Here is a 23,438-nt window from a genome sequence, read left to right as displayed (position 1 = left end):
CACGTTAGATGGATGCGTCCTGTTCTCTCTGAAGGATAGCTCAGGGCAACATGCTCGCTTTGGAAGCATGACGACATGGAGCAACACTGGTTCGATCCCCGGGTCCGTGCCTAGAAACCTCTGTGCACCGAATATTTCCCTTCTGTTTTGGTTGAATGTGCGCGAAAAACTTCCAAGACCAATTCGAATTAAACACAATACCTTCCTTTCCCTCCTGCCTCTTTGCACTCCTACACCACATTGTGCAACGAGTTCTGCGCCAGCATCTTTACTCGCCATAGTGTGTCTTTTAAAAAACGTATTGATTGCAGCGCTCCTGACCATAGTTTTGCACTGCTCGTTAACATGTTCTTTGTTCTTTGGTGTTTGTGTTGTTGCATTCCCTGGTAACATGCATGGAGTTGTCTGCATGTCACGTGCTTCTTACCCGCCGGCACTGTGCTAGAGAATACGTGGACTTCTCGTGGCCCATGTTGGAAGATACCACCTATTTAAAAGGTGTGACTCATACAGCCATGCAAGGGAACAGGCAGGGCCAGCCCTAGGATTTGTGGGGCCCCGGGCAGAAAGTAAGTGTGGCACCCGCTACAATTTTCATATGTGATGATGTCATAGGAAGGGCCACACAAGCTAGCAACTTAATAGAAAAAGTCCCAGATGTCCGTGGCTTGAGAGAACAGTTTGGACTTTGCTCTACTTTTTGCTTAAATATGTGTGCCTATTTCACATTATTAACTTTATTAGTTGTTATCAGTTATAATGGTGCAAATATTCCTCTTCTATGTTCTCCTATTACGCCAAGAGCCCCACTCCACCACTCACCAACACCCCTACCACTATACCATCCCCATCACAACTTGCACTCCCACACCTCTCACTCTGTTAATCACGTGCATACTCCCTTGCTCTGTCACACTTCCAAGACAAAACTTGCAGGTCCCAGTCTCTGCCACACTCCCAACTCTGCTCCCAACTCACACCTCTGCAGTCCTTCATTCTTTGTAGCTCCTTCTGCATCTCACATCCTTTCTCCCAACTTGCAGTTCACACCCCTTTTTCAGCCCACCACTCCCTCCTGCTTTCTGGCTCATCACTCCTCCTCTGCTTCCCACAAAACCCCTGCTGTCCTACTGCTCACTCCTCTGCTTTCTTGCACATTGATCCTCCTCTGGCACACTGCCCTTTTTTGCGCTCCCACTCTCCCCTCTGGCCCACTGCTACCCCTCTCTCCTTTCTTGCCCTGCCACTCTCCGCTCTGGCCCACTGCTACCCCTCTACCTTCTTGCCCACAACTGCTCCTCTGGCCCACTGCTTCCTCTATGACCCCCCGCTTCTTCTTTGCTTTCTTGCACACTGGGCAACTGCTCCCCGTCTGCTTTCTTTCCCACCGCTACCCACCTGACCCACTACTCCCCATCTGGCCCACTGCTCCCACTTGTGCACACCACTGCTCCCCCCGTGGCCCCACAATCCCTTCTCTCTTTCTCATTTTCCCAATCATATTGTGATGTTATTTCTTTTAAGAAAGGTCCATTTTTTTACCAAAAAAACCTTTTGCAGGGTTCGTTAAAATGCACATTTGTGGCATCTTTAGCTTTAAGCAGGGGGGTCTGAATATAGCCTGCGTATTGTTCAAATTATCTGGAAAACCCCAGATTAAGCAGGAATGAGAGGCAGAGAAATCCCACACTCAATGACGGAAATGGTCAACGTGAAAGGCAAAGCCGGCTTTATTAACAATCCAACATAAAGCAGGGACAGGATGCAAACAGAAAAATTGCCGCTCTCGAAGCTTTTCATACAAGACATCGTATTTTAAACCCAAAACACGTCATAACGATGATATCATAATACCAAACCTATGGGGTAAGGTTTTTGCATAATATTAGTAACTATGTGTAGAACTCTATAGGTGTTAGAATCAATAGGATAATACTTAACTGATGGCTCCTCCAAAAACCACCTCTAAATTGAAAACAACAAAACGACATCACTCTTACAAATATTAATTGATTGGCATAATACATAATGAGCGGTCTGGTACTGGGGGTTTTCATTGGTTGCCATTTTGCTAACCAACCTTGAGCAACTGACACGTCTTCAAAACATGAGCCAAATTGGGAGTAGGGGGAGGGAGGTCCACAGGCTGCCAGCTTTGATTCAAGAAAAATACCATCCCTCATTGCCTAGGCCATGAGCCAAAGTGATCAGCTTTGTAGTTAAACTTGTAAGGCGCCTTGCCTCTAGGGATATGCATGAGGAGTAAAACAGGTGTCTCATCTGAGCCTGCACTAATTAATAGACAGTGTTCTTGAATTATGGGTCACGTATGAGAGGACTGTGTTTGAAATTATTTCACCCTGTATTTATGACTATTTTAGCTAATATTGGTATGAGTGTTGTGTTTTCTTTCACCACTGAGGGCGCTCTTGAGCTTGTTCTTCATTGGGTTTTCTGACTTTCAATTATCCTGCCCTTGACTTACAGCGAACGGATGGTTATGCTTTTCCAGACTTTAATGAATTTGGGAGTATACTTCTTGCGTCCTGGGAATCCTTATCTAGTGCCTTCTCTGCAACATGCAGAACCTCTCCAAGTTCTTCATGACCTTGGCTTAGGCTTCGAGTTACTGTATGAGCTCTGCACGAATCTTATATTTCCGTCATTTCAGCATCCTGCGCTCTCTAAAGTCTTAAGGCATTTATGTATTTGAAAGGATTGCTGCGGCTTCCATTTTGGAAAAGATGGCTGCCCATTACTATCGCATTTCTATATTAGTGAACTCTACTCCCGTGCTATTCGTGTTGCAGTCTACTTGTATATTACTTATGTTACATTCTTCATGGTTGCAAATGATAATATGTGTTATGTATGCATATTTGACTTAGTGCATTCTCTTCGTGTTGATTGCACAAGTGCTTCATGTCTAATGGATGCAGATGTGTGATTTCATTGTCAGCATGTTTATTCTCGCCATCTTTAGCTTACAGTGCGTTCATCTCTGTTTGCACTCGTTCAGGATATGGGTGATATGGTTGCCTTAGTGAGTAACGTTTCTCACCTGGGCGTTATTGGGCCAGGGAGTAGCTGGAGGTATGCATGACGTATTCATCTCTCTCTCTCAGAAGGATGCTAGTAGGGGGAAGGACACTTACCTTGGGGACTGAAGTCAGACGACTGAGGGGGAACATATGGCACTAGCATAGGGGAGCGCAGGACACAGAGGCACGCACTGGGGGGAAGGTTGAGCAGCAAATAAAGCGGCATGATCAGCAGGTCAGCTCAGCTCCCCAAATGACGTAGGCAGGCAGCAATGTAAAGCAGGTCAGAGTTAGGATGGGCACAAGTTCAGCGACCTCCGACAGAGAAGAGATCAAGAGATGCCCACCAAGTGACTAATTATGCCTGGCAAACAGAAGCTTTATGAAGGTAGCAACTGCATTTCGCCGGCATTTTCTGTGAATGGAGTTCTAATGATTTTGATTCACAGTGGCCTTGCCTTGAATTGAATGTCGAACAAAGACTGCCTGTGACTGAAGGGGCTAACGGTTGCTGCTTCGCTGCAGGAAGGGAGGGTGAGTGGTCACGAGCACCGGAGATTATGGTTTCCTGCCCAAGCATTGCTTCTTCCTGAACAGAGGGAGATGTGCTAGCAGGGGGTTCCGATGCATTCTGAGATGTGACAGCAGGGGCCCGTGATGGTCTCGGACATGTGACAGCAGGGAGTCCGTGAAGCATTAGAAAGGTGAGACTGCACACTTTTGTTGTCAGCCGGAGCCTGTCGAAAGGTGTTTTGGAAAGTGATTGCCGGTGCATTCGGATGGAAGTGCATACATATGAGTTAGACGCCAGCGGGGCCCCGTCTGCTGCAGCACCCTGTGCCACCGCATAGACTGCCCATGCCTCAGGCCGTCTCTGGAGCCAGAGACTCATTCTGCAGGGGTAATGCTGCTGCTGGTAAGGGCACCGAGTTCTGCATGGTCCGTCCCTTAATGTACATCACTCCTCTCAGAAACACGCCATCGGGCGTGGCATCGAACGGTCTGTGCACGGCTGATGCTCACCTCACAGACACGGACAGGATGCACTGGCGATTATGATCTACCCTGTGTCCTGCATGCAGGGTATGTGCTCTGCAGGAAATAGTCTTTATCTTCTAGCTCCAGCTCATCCTGTACTTCACTCACTATTGACATCTTCTCTAGTGCAGCCACACTGCTGTACATGATGCAGTAGGACCAGGTGTACCACACAGGCGCCACTCTTGTCGCCACAGCAACACAATGCATCACTCCATCAGCTTTGAAGAAGTTCCTTTAGATTACTCCTATGAAAATGTTCTCCTCCTTCCAGCACAGACCAATGGCCTCTCACTTGGAATCATGCGTCTGAACGCAAGCCTGGAACAGGGGGATGTAACGTGGGCCGATGCATATGAGATAGAGAGCGAGAGAGAGAATAGGAGGGAGAGAGAGAGAGAGAATAGGAGGGGGTGTGAGAGAGAGTGGGAGGGAGAGAGAAAATGGAAGAGAGAGAGTGAGAGGGAGAGAATGGAGAGAGAGAACATGGGAGAGAGAGAGAGAAAGAATAGACGGGAAAGGGAGAGAGAGACTAGGAGAGAGGGAGAATAGAAGGAGAGAGAATTGGGAGAGAGATACAATGGGAGAGAGAGAATAGAAGGGAGAGAAAGAGAAAGAGGGGAGAGAGAGTAGGAGGGAGAGATGGCGGGAGAGAGAATAGGGAGAGAGAGAACATTGAGAGAATGGGGGAGAGGATGAACATGGGAGAGACTGAGAATAGAAGGCGGAGAGAGACAGAGAGAGGGAGAGAATGCGAGAGAGAGAGGGCTAGAGAGAGAGAGAGAGGAAGAATGGGGAGAGAGAGAAAATGAGAGAGACGAGAATAGAAGGGAGAGAAATAGATAGAGGGGGAGAGAGAGAGAATAGAGGGGAAGGAGAGAGACTGGGGAGAGAGAAAGAGGGATAGACTAGAAGGGAGAGAGCGAAAACGGGGGAGAGAACGAGAGAGATAATAGAAGGTAGAGAAAAGGATGGAGACGGAGAAAAAGAAAAAGAGAGAGAGGGCGGGTTGCTGCAGAAGGGAAGAGAACGCAAGGAGAATGGGGACCATGCAGTATTCATAATCCCTTGGGGTTGCAGTCTTTCCCATGCTTCTTCCTGCAACTATCCAGAACAGAGCCCACTTTAAGCCTTGCAGTGTCTGGCTGGGATTGTTCCGGACGCTGGTCTTGCATTCATTCATTGCTTTTCAGCTTCCTCTGCTGGTGTACTTTAGCACTGATACCTTTGCTAAGTGACTTCCTTTCTGGGTGGCTCAGAGGGAGAAGGGCTACTCGCCCGGATTAATGCTGACCCTCTGTCCCCGAATGTAGCCTTGTAAGTATAGACTCAGTAAACCGGTCAGCCTCCCGAAGACACCATCCTTTGCAGCCCGGCCCTTTTAGAATTTGCAATGAAAATGTCAATGTTTTTAAAATGTGTGGTACATTTCAGTTGTCCTTTGTCACTTCAGGTCAGCCTAAATTAGGTGACGCCCTCTGTTTTCTATCCATCGCCCCCTGCTGGGGGACACTGGATGCTGCAGCCCTGCGCCAACAGCTTGACCACCCACCTCAGATTTACACCATACCCTGCTAAAGTGGCTTCACAATTTCCAAGTGCCGACCCGCCCCCATGGGGAATTGGTGCTCTTTTACAGAGAACATGTGTGGGAGCAGGAACGTCTTGAAAAGAGGTGCTGCACCAAGGGCATTCTGACATGTTTCGTCTCTGTGAGCGGGGCTCGGGTAAAGGAAACCAGGAAGTGATGGTGAGATGCTTGGGAACATCTCATTGGGAGGCTGATAGGCAGCATGTTGTAGGAGTGGTTGGTACCTAGCAGTATTTACCAGCTACACATAGGGAGACGAAATTATCTGCACACAATCACTCCCTTTTGATCTAGTGTCGAAGCTGCACTGATCTTTAGGATCCAGAATCGACCACTTAAGCACTGGAACCCCTTACCTGCCATCACATGACAACATCAAAGAGGCACCGAGTTTCTCTCCAGGGTCCTTGATAGAGGTAGTGCACTGGGAACAAAAAAGACAAAGAGGCCTCTGTAGGTTGTTCTTTCTTCACCTGGTGAGAGATGACCTCAGGCAATCTAGGTCAAGCTCGCCTCTCAGGTTAACACATTTAAAAACACATCTGTCTAGCCGAGATATGCTACCTCATTCCAAGTCTGTCGGGACTGAAATAAGGGTGCCGGTAGCAACGTCCTGGCATCCTTTCTGGACCGCCATACTATGAGAATGCCTGCAGGGGTCATGCTCCCATCAGGTCTGACCTGCCGGGAGCACCGGCCCCTGCAGGCTTGGTTGAAATAATTGGAAAACTGTTAGGCTTAAGGCTAACCACAGGGTCAACGCCGTTCTAAGGGCTCATCATGACCCAAACCTTTCCATTCACGATTACCTTGGCTACTCCCGGGTAACTCCAGAAGTTCATAGACTCTTCTTTGTGTAATCTTGATATAACTTGGCTTGGATTTTAGGGTTTAAAATAACCAGAAGCTCATTGGCTGGGCAGTATATTGTTCTGAGCTAGCTTCACATGAGCATCACCGTGCAGGTACATGGTCATGCTTCAGCGGGAGTCCTTGCCGTGTAATTTTGAATGTTCTTCCTCATGAGGACCTACATCCAAATGTCAAAATCTGAAAAAAAAAATCCCCATTCTGGCCAAAAGCATCAAAAAAATGTCAGTCGCGTTTCTTCGTCTGTTGTCAGCCACAACCTGTGAAATGCTTTGCTCAAGCTCTGAAGCGGTATCAGCCCACAGATGTCCTGGCCGAAGGTAAAATTGGGCTTCATCTGCGTCAGGAACTCTCGACGTGGATATTAGGGTGGCGGTGGTAGAATGGTCCTGGCGGGCACTTGAGTGTCTATGGCGCCACAAGGTTCTGTTTAACAGGTCTGTGTCTGGTGCAGAACCTGCAGATTGGTTGAGCTCCAGCCACAATGGCGTCAACAAAGTTACAGAACGCACCAAGCTGTGAAGAAGCTGTATGGTGGGTGTATAGGGCAGTGTGCAGTGACAGGTGAGTCCTTGCCCGACTGGTCCCACAGCAGCAAAGTTAGCAAAGGTGAAACATACCGGGCAGACCTTCACACTGCGGACGTCTGCAGTGCGCTTGCAGATTCTTCAGCACGGTTTCACACTCCATCTTTAGGTCAGGCATATTCTTCTATACAATGACGTGTAACTGAACAGGCCATCCATTTTATGGACAAATGAAGTGAGGACAAGGGAAGGAATTCTGATTGTAGGGTTACTTCCACTCAAATATGTCAACAGCCACCCAATAAGGGGCGATCACCACAGTCAAACTTTACAGACTTCTTCTTGGTGTCACGCGCAGGATCTCGATCCAGTGAAGTGTTTGTCCATCCCATGCTACACGCCAGAACTGGCGTTTCCCTCCTGTACATTCCAGGAAGGCAAGTCATGGACTCATCCGTGATGCACACCTACCGACCATGAGAACAGTGGATGGCCGCTTGACCTTGACCTCGCCATTCGATTTTGTATGGATGCCATAAAGGTGACCCACCAGTGTCCAATTATGCTATAATACCCAAAAACCTATCAAACATGCTACCAACGGGGTTCCTTGAAGCCATCCTGGTGAGGTTAGGCACTTTGGGATATTATGGAGTACATGGATTGACCGCCTGATCTCTAAATCATATCAATAGACACATATTTGTCCAGCTCTATGTTCAAAGCATATAAGAAAAAAGGTTAAATCAGAGATGAACCAACCACACGTAGAAATAAATGCATTGGACGCCATCACAAAGAAATCAAGTTATTTAATCAAAAAAGCGTGAAAAAAGAGACATGACTGCGTTTCAAAAGGCAACTTTACCATAAGACTTCAAATTTCTATCTCCATTTTCAACGAGAGTCGATGGCCTACTTCCTAGGTATTTCTGAGCAATAAAGACTGATTTACCTTTGATGTTAGTCCTTTTACGACAATGTAATAGTGCAAGTGAGCCATCGAGGAACAGCATTATGGAAATGGTTTTCTCACCTGCGGATTTTGCTGCCCTCTGCATTTTGAAGGGTTGTTTGAACACGTATGTTTGCAACATTGCCTGAGGGGAAGAGAAAACGAAAGAACTGAGCAAGTACTCCTTCCTTGAATTATAAGAGCAATGCATGGCGAGTTTTACTCCCATTACTTCTCTTTCGCTTGATAGGAGAACCTGCGCATGATGGTACACTGCCATTTTGTTAATATTTTGTTCTGGGGCATTGACAAACATCACTACTCTGGGAGCACACAAGTCCTTTTGAAAGAGCAAGGCAAACACGCCCTGTGAAATAAGCAGGACTGGGTTGCCTCACTCACAGGACAGGCCGTCCTATGAATGCCATCCTAATGCAGCAAACCAACGCTTTCAGATTTGAAAAGTGTGTGTTTGCTGTATTAGGAGTGTCATTCATAGGGACTGACTGTCCTGTGAACGTGCTGTTTCATTCTCTGCTCTCTGGCAGCAACACGCTTAAGCTCCCAGTAGGGGGCTCCTGCTTGATTACTGCCGTGAGAGCAGAGAATTAAAAGAAACAGATGAAACTGTTTCTGTATGCAAAATGGATGCCTCCAAGTACTTCAAAAGCAGGACTCGGAGGCACATTTGCAGATTAGTGCTCATAGCAACTTTAAAAAAAAATGTTAATATACATTTTTAATTATGGCCAAATATTTTTAAACCATAACGTTTTTGAGTTAACGTCCCCTTTAATTATTAGCTAATCGTTATTCAGAATAAATACGTTTCTTTACATAAAAAAGAACAGCTTGTCACAATAAAGAAGGCCAAGAAGCATTATCATAAAAAGAAAAGGGTTCATTATTGTCATGGGCCATACCTAAGTTTATGATACTTCCAGTAGGTAATGAATCCCAAAAAGATGGCGATGAGAATGAAAACCAACGAAGCACGAAACCAGATGGAGAATGCTGGATTACAGCCCCATGTCCCTGCAAACACAAGCAGACAAGATACTTATAAAGCAGCCAAATGCTTCATAAAGGAGGGATTGTTTAATGACAGCATTCATGTAATGGCAGAAACAGTTTGGACAACTTGCTGGCGTGTTAGAGGTGGGAGGGAGAGTACATGCTTAAGGAGAGCTTGTCAATTTAGCATACAATTTGCACCCATCTATGCACAGACAAAGAATAACCAAAGTCCTGCTAAGGCAGTGGTCGAAGTGAGCGGGAGTGGTTGGGAGCGGTGCTCCTCTACTACTTTTTTTAATTACGTTTTACAGCTTCTATCCTTTTATTTGAAAAAGAAACCGTTCTGAAATGGTTTCGTTTTAAAATAAAAGTGTAGGAAGCAGTTGAAACCTGCACTGCAGTGCACTGCACTGAACACTCCCTTAAACAGCAGGCGCATGGGTTTGTGGGTTTTGGGGTTTGTATTGTGAGTGGCAGGGGCATGATGAAGGTGTTTGTGGGGAGTTTGTGCAGGCCTGCAGGGAACATAGTTCCACTACTTCTTTCTATACACTTCGACCACTGTGCTAAGGTATCCACACTCACCGTTTGGCAATGTAGAGAAGGAGCCAAGTGCCGCCACCTCAACCATCTCACCCATATTGCCCATATGTTGGGAACCACAGTTTGAGACACGTGGAGTACCAGTGAAAATACTGATACCAAGGAGAATCCTGGAGGCAAGATTCCCATTAAGAAAGTCATACTTGCCTACGAGACAGTATGATGGTCATTTGAATGAAATCCCAAAAGAAGCAGGACCGATAAATAAAAGATCAGATTGGTGACGTCACACAAAGCCAGACTGATGTGCATGGAAGAGATGCAGAGACGAGAGAGTGAAGATATTCTCTAAGGCATCAAGAAAGTATCAAAGATAAGTGAAATCTCAGGCTCAAGATGAAGAAACTTATGCTACAGAAATTATGAAGATATGAAGTCATTTTATATGTGTACAGATGCAAAGAAACGCAGGTAGACGAAGAATTCTTGAGGATAGCTATGTAGTGAATAGATTGCGGCATGCACCAACGTATAGATATATAGGAGCAAGTAAAGAATGGATGTTTCCACGACGTGTTATAGCAGAGCTGGACCAGAGAAGGAAGGCCTTTTCCAGTGTGTCGCAGTTGAAAAACAACAAAATTACAGAAGTGAATCTCAGAAAGGCTAGGCTGGATCAGCCCCAAGAAGCCAAGATCTTAATGGACTTAGATGAGCAGACATTAGTTACAATCGTGTGAAAGAATGAAATTCCTGTTCCGAAGGCATGGACGAAAACAAGGAAGACATCAGAGTTTCATTAAATAGTAGCATTTTGAATGCACCAGAGCTCAAATTTGTGGTTTTCAGTCATGTGAAGGGATGAACTTGGACAAATGTGAAAAACCACACCTACGCAGAGAGGCAGAGCGTGCCTCTACTCCCCTGTATTCTCCAGAGCAAAGAACATTTCCAAGGCCAAGTTCAAAGGCTTAATTGACGTGCAGACTACTGTGGTGATGATAGATGATTTGCTAATTGGTGGGAAGTTATGGTTATGACCAGCTCACCAGCACCTGGAAGTCCATCCTGCATGCTGCTAATGGGGGTGGAAAAGTACAGACGAATGTAAGAGTGCCAAACAATTGAAGGGGGCTGTATGATTAAGAACCCTATAGTTTGTATAACCAATAGGATGTCATGTATTTAGTGACATTCATAGGGACCTGTTTGAAGGATGGGCTTAGTAGTCCCACCTGACGTTAAGGAGCCTATCACTTTCTTAGACTAGTATGGAACGTATACCTAGATGTTCCCTTAAGCCTATCACATTTGCCACTAAGTTTTTGTAGTTTGTCATGTAGGATGACGATAGCAAATATGCAGGTTAACGTAAAAAAATGACACGTTTTTACTGTAAGTATGGTGTTTTATGTCAAATGCATTGAGAGACCATGCTATGAGACGTCCGTTGATGTTCATTGTACTCCCTGTTTTAGATAATTGATATTAAAAGAGTCAACTTTGCCAACTTCCTGAGTCGTTTTGATTATTGATGTTTGCATATCTTCTGCAACCCCTTTCATCTCAAAGCCAAAGCAGTGCCACCTCGTCTTAAAGGTCTGGGTCGGCTCTCTGAAGCTAAATTCACTTGAATTTTCCAATTATCCAACCTGATAAAAACACATTCAATCCATGAATTCATTGTTATGGAGGCAGCCATGTTTTTCTGGGGTGACCGCAATTACTGGTGTCTGCCGTGCATGCATCAATCTAGATTTTAAACAGGGATCTGATTTAAACTCTGTGTTGCCAATCAGGAGAAGCTGGCAAAGACAATTTGTCTCATATTGTCCCATAAAATGAATAGGTCATCTATATAGCAGTACCATAGCTCGCAGTGGATGTGCTCAGCGCCTGTCTGCAAGATTTTCTGGCTGTATAAGAGTGGAATCCAGTATGAAGTACTACATAGTTTGAATTTTTCTCAGTTTGCTAACTAATCTATTAAAGCTCCTGTTCAGTCATGCACAGAGTATTACAAAGCTAAGCAATATTGCACAGAAACCTATATCCTATATGTATATATATATATGCACCGGTTCCCACACAGTGGTGCACAAGCCTACAGCCAGCGGGTGCTCTTTATTATGGTTGCGGAACACACCGTATTCAGTTTTCTATCAAATGTCTGACTACGTTGTTACCTTCTAATATACAGCAAACATCCCTAGCCAGTACAAAGATAAAAAGAGCACTCGGTCCAATTAAACGTGCGAAAACATTTTACTTTTATATTCAATTGTTCTTCAATATACACTTAAAATCCATTCAGCCAACATGGACTTACAAACAGTATGTGTAGTCCTAAAATGCACCGTCTCACGCCAGGTGTTCTACCCCAAACTCTGGGACTTCTTCAGGCTAAATTACAACCATACTACATTGAGCATTTTCTATTTCTACACATGCAAAGAGTCATCATTTTACTGGTCACGTGACTTCTACTTAAGCTTCATGCAAAAAACCTATACAATGCAGGCGGCCATCTTAGCCTAGCTGTTCACTCTCAATTTTAGATACACTTTGCATCTCGATTTTATATAAAATTATTATTTTGTATTATATATGCACAGTGGTAAAATGTTAGACTCTCTTTCATGTGATTATTCCCTTGTAAATTCTTTATTATGCCCATTAAGCACAATGGCCAATGTGTACTTATTTATTATAACAACAGTAAAATCATGCGTGGCACGCCTAGTACTACTCATTTAAGCAAAACCAAACATTTGCGGGGGGTGTTTTAATATATAGCTTGTGCTCACAGAAATAGTAATCTATCCCGACTATTGTTAGCTGTTTATGCAAAATCCCAAATCCTGCACTAGTGGGCTAAAAAGCAACACACTACATACAATTATGGTTAAAGTGTCTGCATACTTTAATGTGCCACATTTAAAGTGCTCTATGTTCAGTGCATTATCAGTGTGCAAAAATATCTTTTTCTCGTATCATAAATATCGATCTTAATCTATCATGATATATTCTTTATAAAAAATTTAAATCAATTAACTCATTGATAATATTTTTTGCTGATATTTTTTAAAAAGCTGAGATTTGACTAAAATGAGTTTGCTAGTCAAGTTTAGGTTGTTAATTACAACCTAATTTCTCTGTCTTGCATGAAGTGACAAGTGCCAAGTGCAATCCCAGTGTGCAAAATTACTCTCTTATATATTATCTTTTCTCACAATACAATCCCTGGAAACATTAAATTAATTCATTAATATAACATTTCTTTGAGGATGCAATTGTCCTGTAATCGATAAATATATAGATACCACGTATTTCAAAACAATTCTGGTTTTATTGCGCTATATATAGTTTTCAATCTTCTAGTAAATGTATAGCTAGCTCTTCTCCTGCGTTAAGACCCATAGGTTTTTTGCAATAAATGTGACAATGAGCCTGGATTCTAACTTGCGCAATTTACGTTCTCTGTTTCCTCTTCTTTTGTGCACTGGTATATATGACAATGCAAAAAACCGAATGAGTGAAGCATCACTATTGTGCCAGTCTGCAAAGTGTACAGCCAGGGAATAATTCACATTCATGTTTAAGATTGCTCTGTAATATTGCGAATCTTAAATTGACGAATTGTCCACCTAATCTACATCTGTTCACATGGGCATAGAATTGAATATACTACATATACTACAAATTTGGGCACACATCTGATCTTATGTCTAATGTTCTAATATTTGTGTTGGATAATTCCATAGAATACTGTATCCTTGGTCTCTGAGTATCTGCACATTTTGCAACTATTGCATTTGTCAAAACCTTTATTTGCAGATATCTTCCGTAGCCAATTATCTGGAGGCGCATTGGATCTGGGCATACTAGCTGATATCAGATCTTTCAAAGACTTGGCTATGGAAAAAGTTATAAGTGGATTGTTGCCTATAATTTTGTTTAGGTCTGCATCTGTTTGTAAGATCGACCAATGTTTTTGTAAATCATTTCTTATTTTTTCTGCTTGCAGACTATACATTGTGATAAATCTTATGTTGTTCTCCTTATTAGTAGCCTTTACTTTGAGCAATTCTTGCCTTTCACAGTGAGCTGTCTGGCTGTATGCATTGGTTATCCTCTGTCTGCTATAGCCCCTTCCCAAAAAACGTGCTCCCATAATTTAAACTTCCATTTGGAAATCTTCAATGCATGAGCACTTCCTCTTGGCTCTTATCATTTCGCCATATGGAGTGCTCTCCTTCAATTTTTTGGGATGGTGACTTTTACCATATGAAAAGGAAAACGAGGCTATACTTTTTCTATGTAGCTTACTGCCAATCTTTTTGCCACTGATAAATAGCTCTAAGTCAAGAAAAACTAGTTGGAATGGACTACTCTCCAGTAGTACCCGGCGCCACGAATCCATGGGATACACTTCATGTGGATTGGCTCGTTACCGAGCCATAACACAGTGTAATCCTGTGGACGCACTTACGTGCATCGTGCACCGGGTACAAAAACATTCCCCCCCATTCATTACTACAGAGCAACTTGACCGAAAATGCTGCTCTGTTGCACCGTAGTATTGAAGCAGTACGCATGTTCTAGTGTTCCTAGAACTACTGCGTACTGCTGCGACGACCTTTTCAAATGGCAAAAGAAATACTGCTTGAAAACATTTTGCTTCGACATTAGTATCCCGGGGCTACAAACCCTGGAATACTAATGGCAATAACCGCAGAGCTGGCGGGCCATTACTGCCTAAAGGTAATGCTCCTGGGGCCCCAGTTAAGGCCCTCGCTATGCTGGGGCCTGTAACTTTGGGCACCAGGGACATTACCTAAGGCAATATAAGCCCGCCGGCTCAGTGGTTATTGCCATAATGCCCGTTTCAAATTCAGATAATTTGTATTCAATATTTTGACATAGTCTTTCAAGGACTTTTGAGATCCTCTCCACACTAAAAACAGGTCACCAATGTATTCTATACCAGAATATATATTGATCATTTACTTCTGACCATGTCATATTGTGTTCCCACCACCCAATACATAGATTTGCATATGTAGGGGCTATGCAGGATCTTATGTCCATCCCACATTATTGTCAGTATAGGCGATCTTCAAACAGAAGGACTTGGGTGGTTAGCTAACCGGTAACAAACGCGTACATGTGAACCCATTATAGAAACAGGTTAAGTATTTGGTTTTATTTATTTATGTTGTGTAGATGAATACAGTTTATTTTGCCCTCCAACCATTCTTTCTAAGCCCTCTTAGAGGGTTGTAGGTCAAAGGATCGACAACTAAAGGATCGAATGGTCAAAGGGTCGACACCAAAGGACTGAAAACAAAAGGATCGAAAAAATAAGATATATATTTTTTTACTTTTTTTTCGGGGGTCCCCATCTAACCCCCGTTTATTGTGGTAAAAAACACGTTTTTTTCCCTAAACGAAAACCCCCCAAAAAATGTAATTTAAAAAGAAAATTTGATCCTTTTGTTTTCGGTCCTTTGGTGTCGATCCTTTGACCATTCGACCCTTTGTAGTCGACCCTTTGACCGGACACCCTCTTAGAGTAGCTAACCCTAGTTTGCGGTGCTGTGCCGCTTATCTAGGGTGAGGGGACAGAAGAAGAGGCTTGCCCTAATTGATAGGAGCAAAAGAGACAAAAGTGCTGCATGTACTTGACATGGGGAGACAAGTATGTGCTACAACAGTAGGTGAGGTCATTGAGTGTCAAAACACTCGGGATCACCTGATAGATACAACGTGAACACACAAATATTATTAAGATAAAAATAGGTACAGCATGATTTGCATTTGCAAAAGCATGCCTCTTCTGCACTGAGCAACATTTTATGTAAAGGTGTGTGGCAGGAGTTCTAATTGGTCGGCAACCAAATCCAACCTTGGACTTTCGGCTCGCTTAGCAGCACGTACGTGGAAACGAAACCTAGGTGTTTGAGATACGTCAACTCATTCTCTGCTTTCCCAATTAGTCCATCATCCTTCATTAACCTTATATCTTAGCCAAGGTCTTTCATTTGTAGTTAACCTCACAGTCTGCTCACTGTTCTGGAACAGGGGAGTAGGAGCACGCTATTATCTCCATCTGGACTTAATGAATGGCCCTGGTTTTGAGTTCTCCATCACGTGTTAAGAGACCACGAATTTGTCCATTTCAACTCCTCATTTACTGATATTTGATTCAATTATGCAAAGTGGTGTTACTCCTCTTGGCCTCTAAAGACTTGCTCACTCCACCTCACATAGGCTTTGCATTCTTGTTTATCCAGCACCTGGCTCCTGCAAATGTTCTTGCCTCCCCTAATCTTAACAGAAATATGTCTTACTCACAAGATCTATTCATTCGGCTTCCTTTGTGCTTAGCAGTCATCTCTCGAAATAGCATACTTGATTCCGGGCCAGGGTACTCCCTTATTCTGCACACCAAAACAGCGTCTTCATCATTTCTACATTTCTGAAATCCTAGGTTAATTTTGAGGCAACTGGGCTGATTTGTGTACATGAAAAAAATGAATTCCTGATTCTTCCTGAATTGTGCAGAAAGGACATGCAGCAGTATCATTCTTCCCAATACCCCTCCAACCCCCCAAGGCAACATTTTCACAAAGGGGTGCCTCGAAAATCAAAATTCTGTCAGCCAGCAACTAGCGGCCGACTCCCTGATACACATCAAGTAACCCTGCATCTGGCCATTACAAGAGGTGATAAAAAAGGTGTGATTTGTAGTCTTTTTCAACTCAGTGCATTCCCCATGGTCCTGTAGTTTCCCCAGGAATACTTTGCCCACCTTCAATCAATTCTGGTTTTAGAACTAAAGGATGGAGCTGTACCGATGTCAGAGCAGGCTGAACAAAGTTGAGTCATGGAATTTTATAGAGGTTATCTCTCAGACATAGATCTTTCACAATGGCCCTGTGTGGGAATTTGGCCACAGAGAGAGAGAGAGAGAGAGAGAGAGAGAGAGAGAGGAGAACCGGTTTAAATTGAGCATTATCTGAATTATTATCTTCACGTTACTCATTATGAACAGCATAGTTAGGTGATTCAGGTAACAGAATAATGACGCTTTGCGCCACAACCTTTGTCTACAGATAATGGTTGACTTCAAACACGAAAGATTTGTGTTCAACTAAAACACACCGTTCAATCTTCAATGCATATATTGTTTACGGGATGTCCCCATGCAGAACGTTGCATTTTTCACGGAAAGAGGTTGATGGGCCTAAGAACCCCTTCATTATGATTAATGACCAGAAACATTAAAGTTGTAGCTTTTGAGTAGCAGTAGACTCAAGTTTTGGCTAAAGTTACATTTAAAAGGCATAGTAAGAGGTTGGATTGTGCCTGACTCCAAGTTGAAGCCCTGAAGAAGGCCTTAGAGAAAAGGTCGAAACACATGTTGGCCATCCAGTAAACCATATATGCATTCAAGATTAAACAAAGTGTTTTATCTGAACAAAAAATCTTTTGTGTTTGAAGTCCAACATTGTTTATAGACCAAGGATGTGGCACAAGTGGTCATTATTCTGTTACATGTTCATTTTAGGGACTGTGTCACTTCATTCGACCAATGCTTGCCAACACCCAACAACCATACTAAATCACATTTATTTTAAGGGAATGCTTTTTTAATCAAACTGTAGATAGTTCGATGGAGTTTTAGCCTAGTTAGGTGATGCAGTAAATAAGCCCAATAATCGTTTATTAAAGGCGTTTTTCCGGCCACTTCTTGGGCAGTATAATCTGATTGCCCCGTATCGAGGAGCCATTGAGGCCAATTGCCATCCACCTACCCTGATAAATGAGAAGAACAATTTCAGGTGATCGTTTCCCGAAGTAATTGGTAGCCTGTTTAATGGCCTCAATAATCACAATAGTGGCCATTGATTGCTTGCAAATATGGGCGAATCCTCTTAGATTATCTGTAAAAACTACACCCAGTTAGGTGAATTGTTTGACCATTTCTAAATCACCCGATGGAGTGAGAAAGAAGAGATCTTTAATGATGGCTCCATTACAATAGTGGCTGCCTTCAATGCCCAAGGAGTCACATGGATTGTACCAAGTTCCTGCTGGCATAGAACAACTGGGACAAGGTGTGCATCTATTCAATGGGATTCGGAACTCCAGTGCAAGCAGTGCAATGGGCAGATGCAGAGGAAATCTCCAGGCAAGTCTTTTCTGGTCAATTTCTCTTCATGCAGGTCCATTATAATGAAGCCAATCGTATGCATTGTCTGTGAGCACCCTGGCCTTTTCCCTGTAATCTTGCTTCATGTGCTACATTTCCCCAGGTACAATTTTCCTTTGTGTGCACTACACTGCACTTTGCGCTCAGGATCAATATGTATGAAAGTGACTAACATGTAATCTCTCTTCAGATGAAGCAAGATAACGTTCTTACCTCTTGCCTTGTTTGATAAAACTACAGCCAGTTGTCGTCGCTGTAGAAACGTTGGGTGTGACACTACGCATGTAACACGTGTTTCATTTTCACTACTACTCCTGTATCGACTGACAGCCGTCACGGTCTTGTCTAGGTGAGCGTGGTGTTCAGCCAGACAGGTTTCACATGGCGGCTCCCAGGAGATTGTTGGGGCTGGTTTTCCTCTGAAGGCCTTGCACACCGCAGCTGCTGACCCATCACTTGTCAGGGTAACTTCAGGGGGAACTGCAATGGAAAGAGAAGACAGACACATTGAAGAAAATATAAAGCAGGAAAAGACTGAGTAATGTTCATTTAAGTCTGCAGCATATCAAAGATAGCTAATGTTAGATTATATTTTCCCAAACCTCAGATTTGGTGGGTGAGTGATGGGGCAAGATATAGAAAATGAGATGTTATTCTTTCTGCTAGTGGCCCTGGGTGGGATGAGGCCTGCTTAGTTTATCAAAATTCTAGTGAGCCCATGAAGGGGTAAGGACATGAAACTATTGACAATTATGGCCATGGGCATATCTTTATCTCAATCCCAATGCCAATTGCCCCTACACGATTTATCCACGGTTCTCAAACCGCCAGTCAATCAACTGAGGTAATAACATGGGTCTTTTAAGGACTGACAATGGTTCCCGAAAATGTTCTCTTTGTCAAAGATTGATGGGGAAAAAGGGGACATAGAACTTAAAAGACATATAAAGACTGCCTACCCTAACCAGTCTGCCCATTCTCTCCCTTTTGTTTACACAGGAACTATGCATGTTCTCCAGTTTGACCCTGTATTTTACTGAGCAGCATCAATTCCCTGTTTTACACAGGCCCTTTTAAGGTACAGGGGCACATTTTGGGCAAGGGATTTTTATTTTGGATGTGCAAGAAATTGTTGAACTAATACACAAACACTCTTAGCTACTTAATGCACCTGCTGACCTCCAAAAACCTCCATAGCTGAACATGGCCATGGATGTTTAAAGATGCCTTCCTAAACAAAGAAATATGTACTCATTTTCTAAAGGAGGCACTGGGCTACCCTCAAGTCACAGAGTTCATTCCAGGACCCATGGTCCATGCAGAAACGCAGGACACCAGAATCATTCAGAAAAGTTTCATGGGAGACACATAGGGCCTGGATTCTCCAATCGAGGTGTATGACAGTTCACCAGACATTTCAGCTTTTTATCCAGATAGGCAGCAGAGCCGAAATGGAGAGCTTGAGACACTTCACAGTATACCTTGAGAAGGTTCCGCGTCTTGATGGGAGGCCAATGCAGATCCTGGAGGAGGGGAGAGATGTGACAAGAATTTCCTTGCACTCGTTGAACCTGCCTGTCCTAGTTTGGCTAGATTTAGGACTGGAGAGTAGATCATTTTGTAATCCTAATGAAGACAAGTTTACCATAGTCGTTTTGAGACAGCACAAGTGCCAGAGAAGCATTTGAATGTGATATACTGAGGCGATATGCCCCGAGGTGACGGGCCCAACCTATAGGTAATGGCCCAACGCCTGAGTTAAGGGCCAAAGCGCGCAGCATATCGCCATTAGATCCCTGCACGGGTGCTAATGTTTTTTGTTTTGTTTTAAATGAAAGAAAACGTACCTTTCTCACGCCGCGCGACACCGCACAGTGTTGTCAGCCAGGAAGTCAGTTTTCAATGTTGATGACGCATGTCATCAACATTGAAGAGAGACTGCCTGGCTGACAGCCCTGTGCGGTGTCGGGCAGCGAGAGAAAAGTACGTTTTCTTTTTTTCGTTTTGAAAAAAAAAGAAAACACCATTAGCACCCGCGTAGAGAGCTACATGTGTGCTAAGGTGAAGGGGGAGCGGGGATTGGAAGCGCCCTACACCAATTAAACTGTTCGGAATACAGCCTGCGTTCCGAGAAATCTAATTGGTGGAAGGCTCATCCCAGGGTGCTAATGGATACACTGTTTCCTTTTCTCAACAATGTAATGAAAGTGACACATGTTTTTCCAATCCAAATGTTTATCTCACATGTTATCCAATGGCTGATAAACTATCTGCCATAAAATTGGGTAGTTCGTTTGGAGCTCCACAGGCCATCATAACCTTCGTGTTCAAAGCATTTCGTATAGCTATTTACCATTTCTAGTTACCTGACGACTGCATCCACATGTTGGAGCCCTGAGACATGCAGATAAAGTTGTCTGTCATTAGCATATTGATCTGCATGTCTGAGCTCATCCTTGCAAACATTAAACAATATGGGTGACAGGGCTGAACATTGAGGGACCCCACAGCCAAGGACCTGGGTGATGATCTGGCTGGGGAAAGACGAAAACCCCAGTAAGATGCATTAGGAGACACTCAGACAATGCTACGAGTGCCCCTTCAAGTCGCATGCGCTGCCACAAGATGTTTAAAAGGGTCCCACAGCCTCCTGTGACAAAGGAACGGAGGGTTTTGCTCCACCCCCATCAGAGTTGCTCAAAAGGGCCATCCAGGAAATGTGCAAAGACATCTTCTCTACTACAACCAGGTCGAAAACCTGACTGGCATTCTGACAAAAGCTTGACATGACAGGCATGTCATACTCCATCTTCCACAAAGATTGCCCTCTGCACCTTCCTTCCAACCTCCGAGCCAGCAGCTGTCACTATTAACAAGGGAGACAAAGAGATGGGAGGGAGCTCATAGCTGCACTCCAAAATACGTCATCCTGAGATAAAAAGAGCTAAAGTCAAGAACTATGTGAAATATCAAGTATACAAATTAGAAAAGTGTATATCGTGGCAAATGTGGTACCTGCCAGATGTCCAAAGAATGTTGGAAATCTATGTAGAGTGAACTGATGGAAGAAGAAGTCACAAATACAGAGAAAGGAAAGAAGAGTTCTTACATGATGAAGCCGACCAGCACGAACTAGCTAACAATGTGCAATGCTCCGCGCATCACGCAAGGGCACAGAGATACTTCACAGCCCACTGTCCTCATACTACCTGATTGCATGAGGACACCACACATAGTTCACTGCTCTGGGTATCCCAGGCGACAGGAGAATGAGTCACAGAGTCAACGGGACAAGGGCACTTTTCATGAACATCAGAGGAAACAGAGAAAGAACCAAGGGAAAAACAACTTCACAAGAGGGCAGTAATAGGAGATAATAACCAAAACCCAAGCTGTCCCTCAAAAACAGAGAGAGAAATACATGGGAATGCATAACTCAGGTGTTTGAGAAATTTAACACCTACCCCGTTTTTCAGTCTGGCCGCTTCACATTGAAAGATCAATCACATGGTTTGGAACTGATTGAATACAGGCACTGAAAAAGTGCACAGCTGGTATGAAACATGAATTTGCCAGGATATTTTTGTTTCTATATTCTCAACAAGACTTTTCACTGATTTCATGATTTACTATGTACATCACTTTCAACCAACTAACGAATTTGATTATAATTTCAAGAAATCTATACTGGCGTAACTGGAGTCTTCTTTTCTCATATTACATGACACGAAATGAGATGCATGTCATGCCACCTGCATACAATCACCAATACCTCACGCCAGTGGTTCAGTGGTCCATAATTGCAAGCTTTCTCTACCCTCCAAGTGCCACTGCCTCCTAAGGGGCCCGGTACCTAGTGGCCCCCCCCATTCACCATCAAATCTTTCAGGTATCTGCGACTCCACAGGTTGGTTGCGGCCTCTCTTCTTCAACCATCACAGGAGGAGCGTGGATATAGGATCTCAGACCTCTTATTACACCTGCTGTAGAAAGTCCACGAGAAGAGCTGTCAATGGGAGGTACAGGAAGATGAATAGCTGGTGAAAACACACACACACGCACGCACGTACGTGTGGGTGCTTGTGTCCACTTCTGCCTGGTTGCCTTCCTACTGAGACCCACATTTCCAACAGCTGTATCGTTTCCCACAGTTTCACTGCAATGTCCAAGAAAACGTCCCTGGCATATCTGGGGACTAAGCGAGCTGTGGCTCAAGGGGATTCAAGTTCAGTGAGGCTGGGGATAAAGAATAAGAGGGGGGTATAGCATTCTTTCATCGATGGGTGACATTTCAATGTTTTCTTTCCCCGAGTACATTTTACCGAAAAAAACCTCTGCAAAATATATAAGGGGGTTGGAAAAGTATATATAAGGGGTGGGACGTCAGGAATAGGTAAAAAACAATAGGGGATGGGGAGTTTTTTCAGTCAAAATTACTCTGAAAAAACCCATCGAAATTTCACCCATTGATGAAATGACATAGGACCGAGAAGGGTGGTGAAGGGAAGAGGAGGCATGACTTGAATAAAGTGAAGGCGAGGAATACAATTATTGGTGTGCAAATTGTAAGGAGAATTACAGGTGCTGCATCAAAACAACGCATACGAGGCCTGATTGTGGATTAAGGCAAAGTAAAGAAAAATTGACAATATGAAATGTTTGAGGGGGGGCCCCTGAAGAGTCATTTGTGTGGGCATACACAGTGGGCAGCTCCAGCTCCTTGGGACGGGCTGCAGACCCACGCCACCCACAGCAGGTTACACTGTACAATGAGGGACACTGTATCTTCAGTGCCACGCCATACGTGCTTCATGTCACCAGCCACACTATGGGTAGGAACCTCAAAGGCGGCTGTATATCAACACTTTCTTTTTGGCGCTTGTCGATGGTAGTGTTGCAGCCGTATGTCGACGTATGATATGAGCTATGGATGTTATGTTACTGTTACTTCTTAAGCGCACGGCCACCAGAGGTATCTTGCGAGCAGACATCCATAGCAGAAGCTACTAGTAGAAGAGAGCGTAAACCTTGTGTACAGGGTCCACGCACGTGTAACCCCTGGTCAAATTAGGGCACTTCGTATGGGCAAGAAATCTAAGGGGAAAACAAAAACATACCCTGGCTACTCTTGCTAAATCGGTTCGTTTAATGTTTGTATTTATGCTTTTTCATAATACTTACCTTGCCTGCAGGTTGTACCAACAGACTCCTCCAGGAGAATCCTGTGTAATGTTGGGACAATGTACATAGGAGAGGTCACTGCTGCCTAGAGGTGGTCTGGCCCCATGGGCTGAAATAAAAGCTGGGATTGAAAAAAAAACATTAACCCGGTTGGTGACTGAGAGAGTAGGCCTGGACAAAGCACAACGCACAACTGTGGTGCCTGGGGGCCATGGCCTGTAGCAGCCCCTCAGGGCTTGGAGGTCAGGCGTACCACCAGCAGTAAAAATCCCAGAATGCATGAGTGGGAAGGCCCGGGTAAGGAACAGCCCCAATGAAAGTGGAGGTCTGGTCATCCTGCAAGGATGAAGTCCTGGGCTGCGTTAGCGCAGTGGCGTGGATGAAGAGGGGTGCATGGTCAGTGCGGCATGGTGATCTCTCTGTGGCACTGTGCCATCAGGGCTGCACCGGATGTTGT

The 23,438-nt window shown here is 44.1% G+C and overlaps 1 protein-coding gene across 2 annotated transcripts in view; it reads right to left on the bottom strand.

Moving 5' to 3' along the window:
• LOC138525776 (cell surface glycoprotein CD200 receptor 1-B-like) overlaps positions 1 to 23,438 on the bottom strand; it is a 142,225-nt gene that overhangs the window by 9,515 nt on the left and 109,272 nt on the right. The window contains exons 1-4 of one of the 2 annotated variants that reach the window (XM_069635978.1): positions 19,282 to 19,633; positions 18,014 to 18,280; positions 8,946 to 9,057; positions 8,104 to 8,167 (exon numbers count right to left, since the gene is read on the bottom strand). In XM_069635978.1, coding sequence (XP_069492079.1) covers positions 8,104 to 8,167; positions 8,946 to 9,057; positions 18,014 to 18,280; positions 19,282 to 19,417 — 579 coding nt within the window. In that variant the 5' untranslated portion in view covers positions 19,418 to 19,633. Of the gene's footprint in view, positions 1 to 8,103; positions 8,168 to 8,945; positions 9,058 to 18,013; positions 18,281 to 19,281; positions 19,634 to 23,438 lie in introns of those variants that run through there. The other variant, XM_069635976.1, reaches the window with a different exon arrangement.

Source organism: Ambystoma mexicanum, chromosome 7p (genome assembly GCF_040938575.1).
Source record: "Ambystoma mexicanum isolate Mex_15411 chromosome 7p, UKY_AmexF1_1, whole genome shotgun sequence".
In the NCBI taxonomy this organism is placed as follows: domain Eukaryota; kingdom Metazoa; phylum Chordata; class Amphibia; order Caudata; family Ambystomatidae; genus Ambystoma; species Ambystoma mexicanum.
The sequence above is the reverse complement of the archived record's forward strand: the minus strand, read 5'-3'. Positions and strand labels throughout refer to the sequence as shown.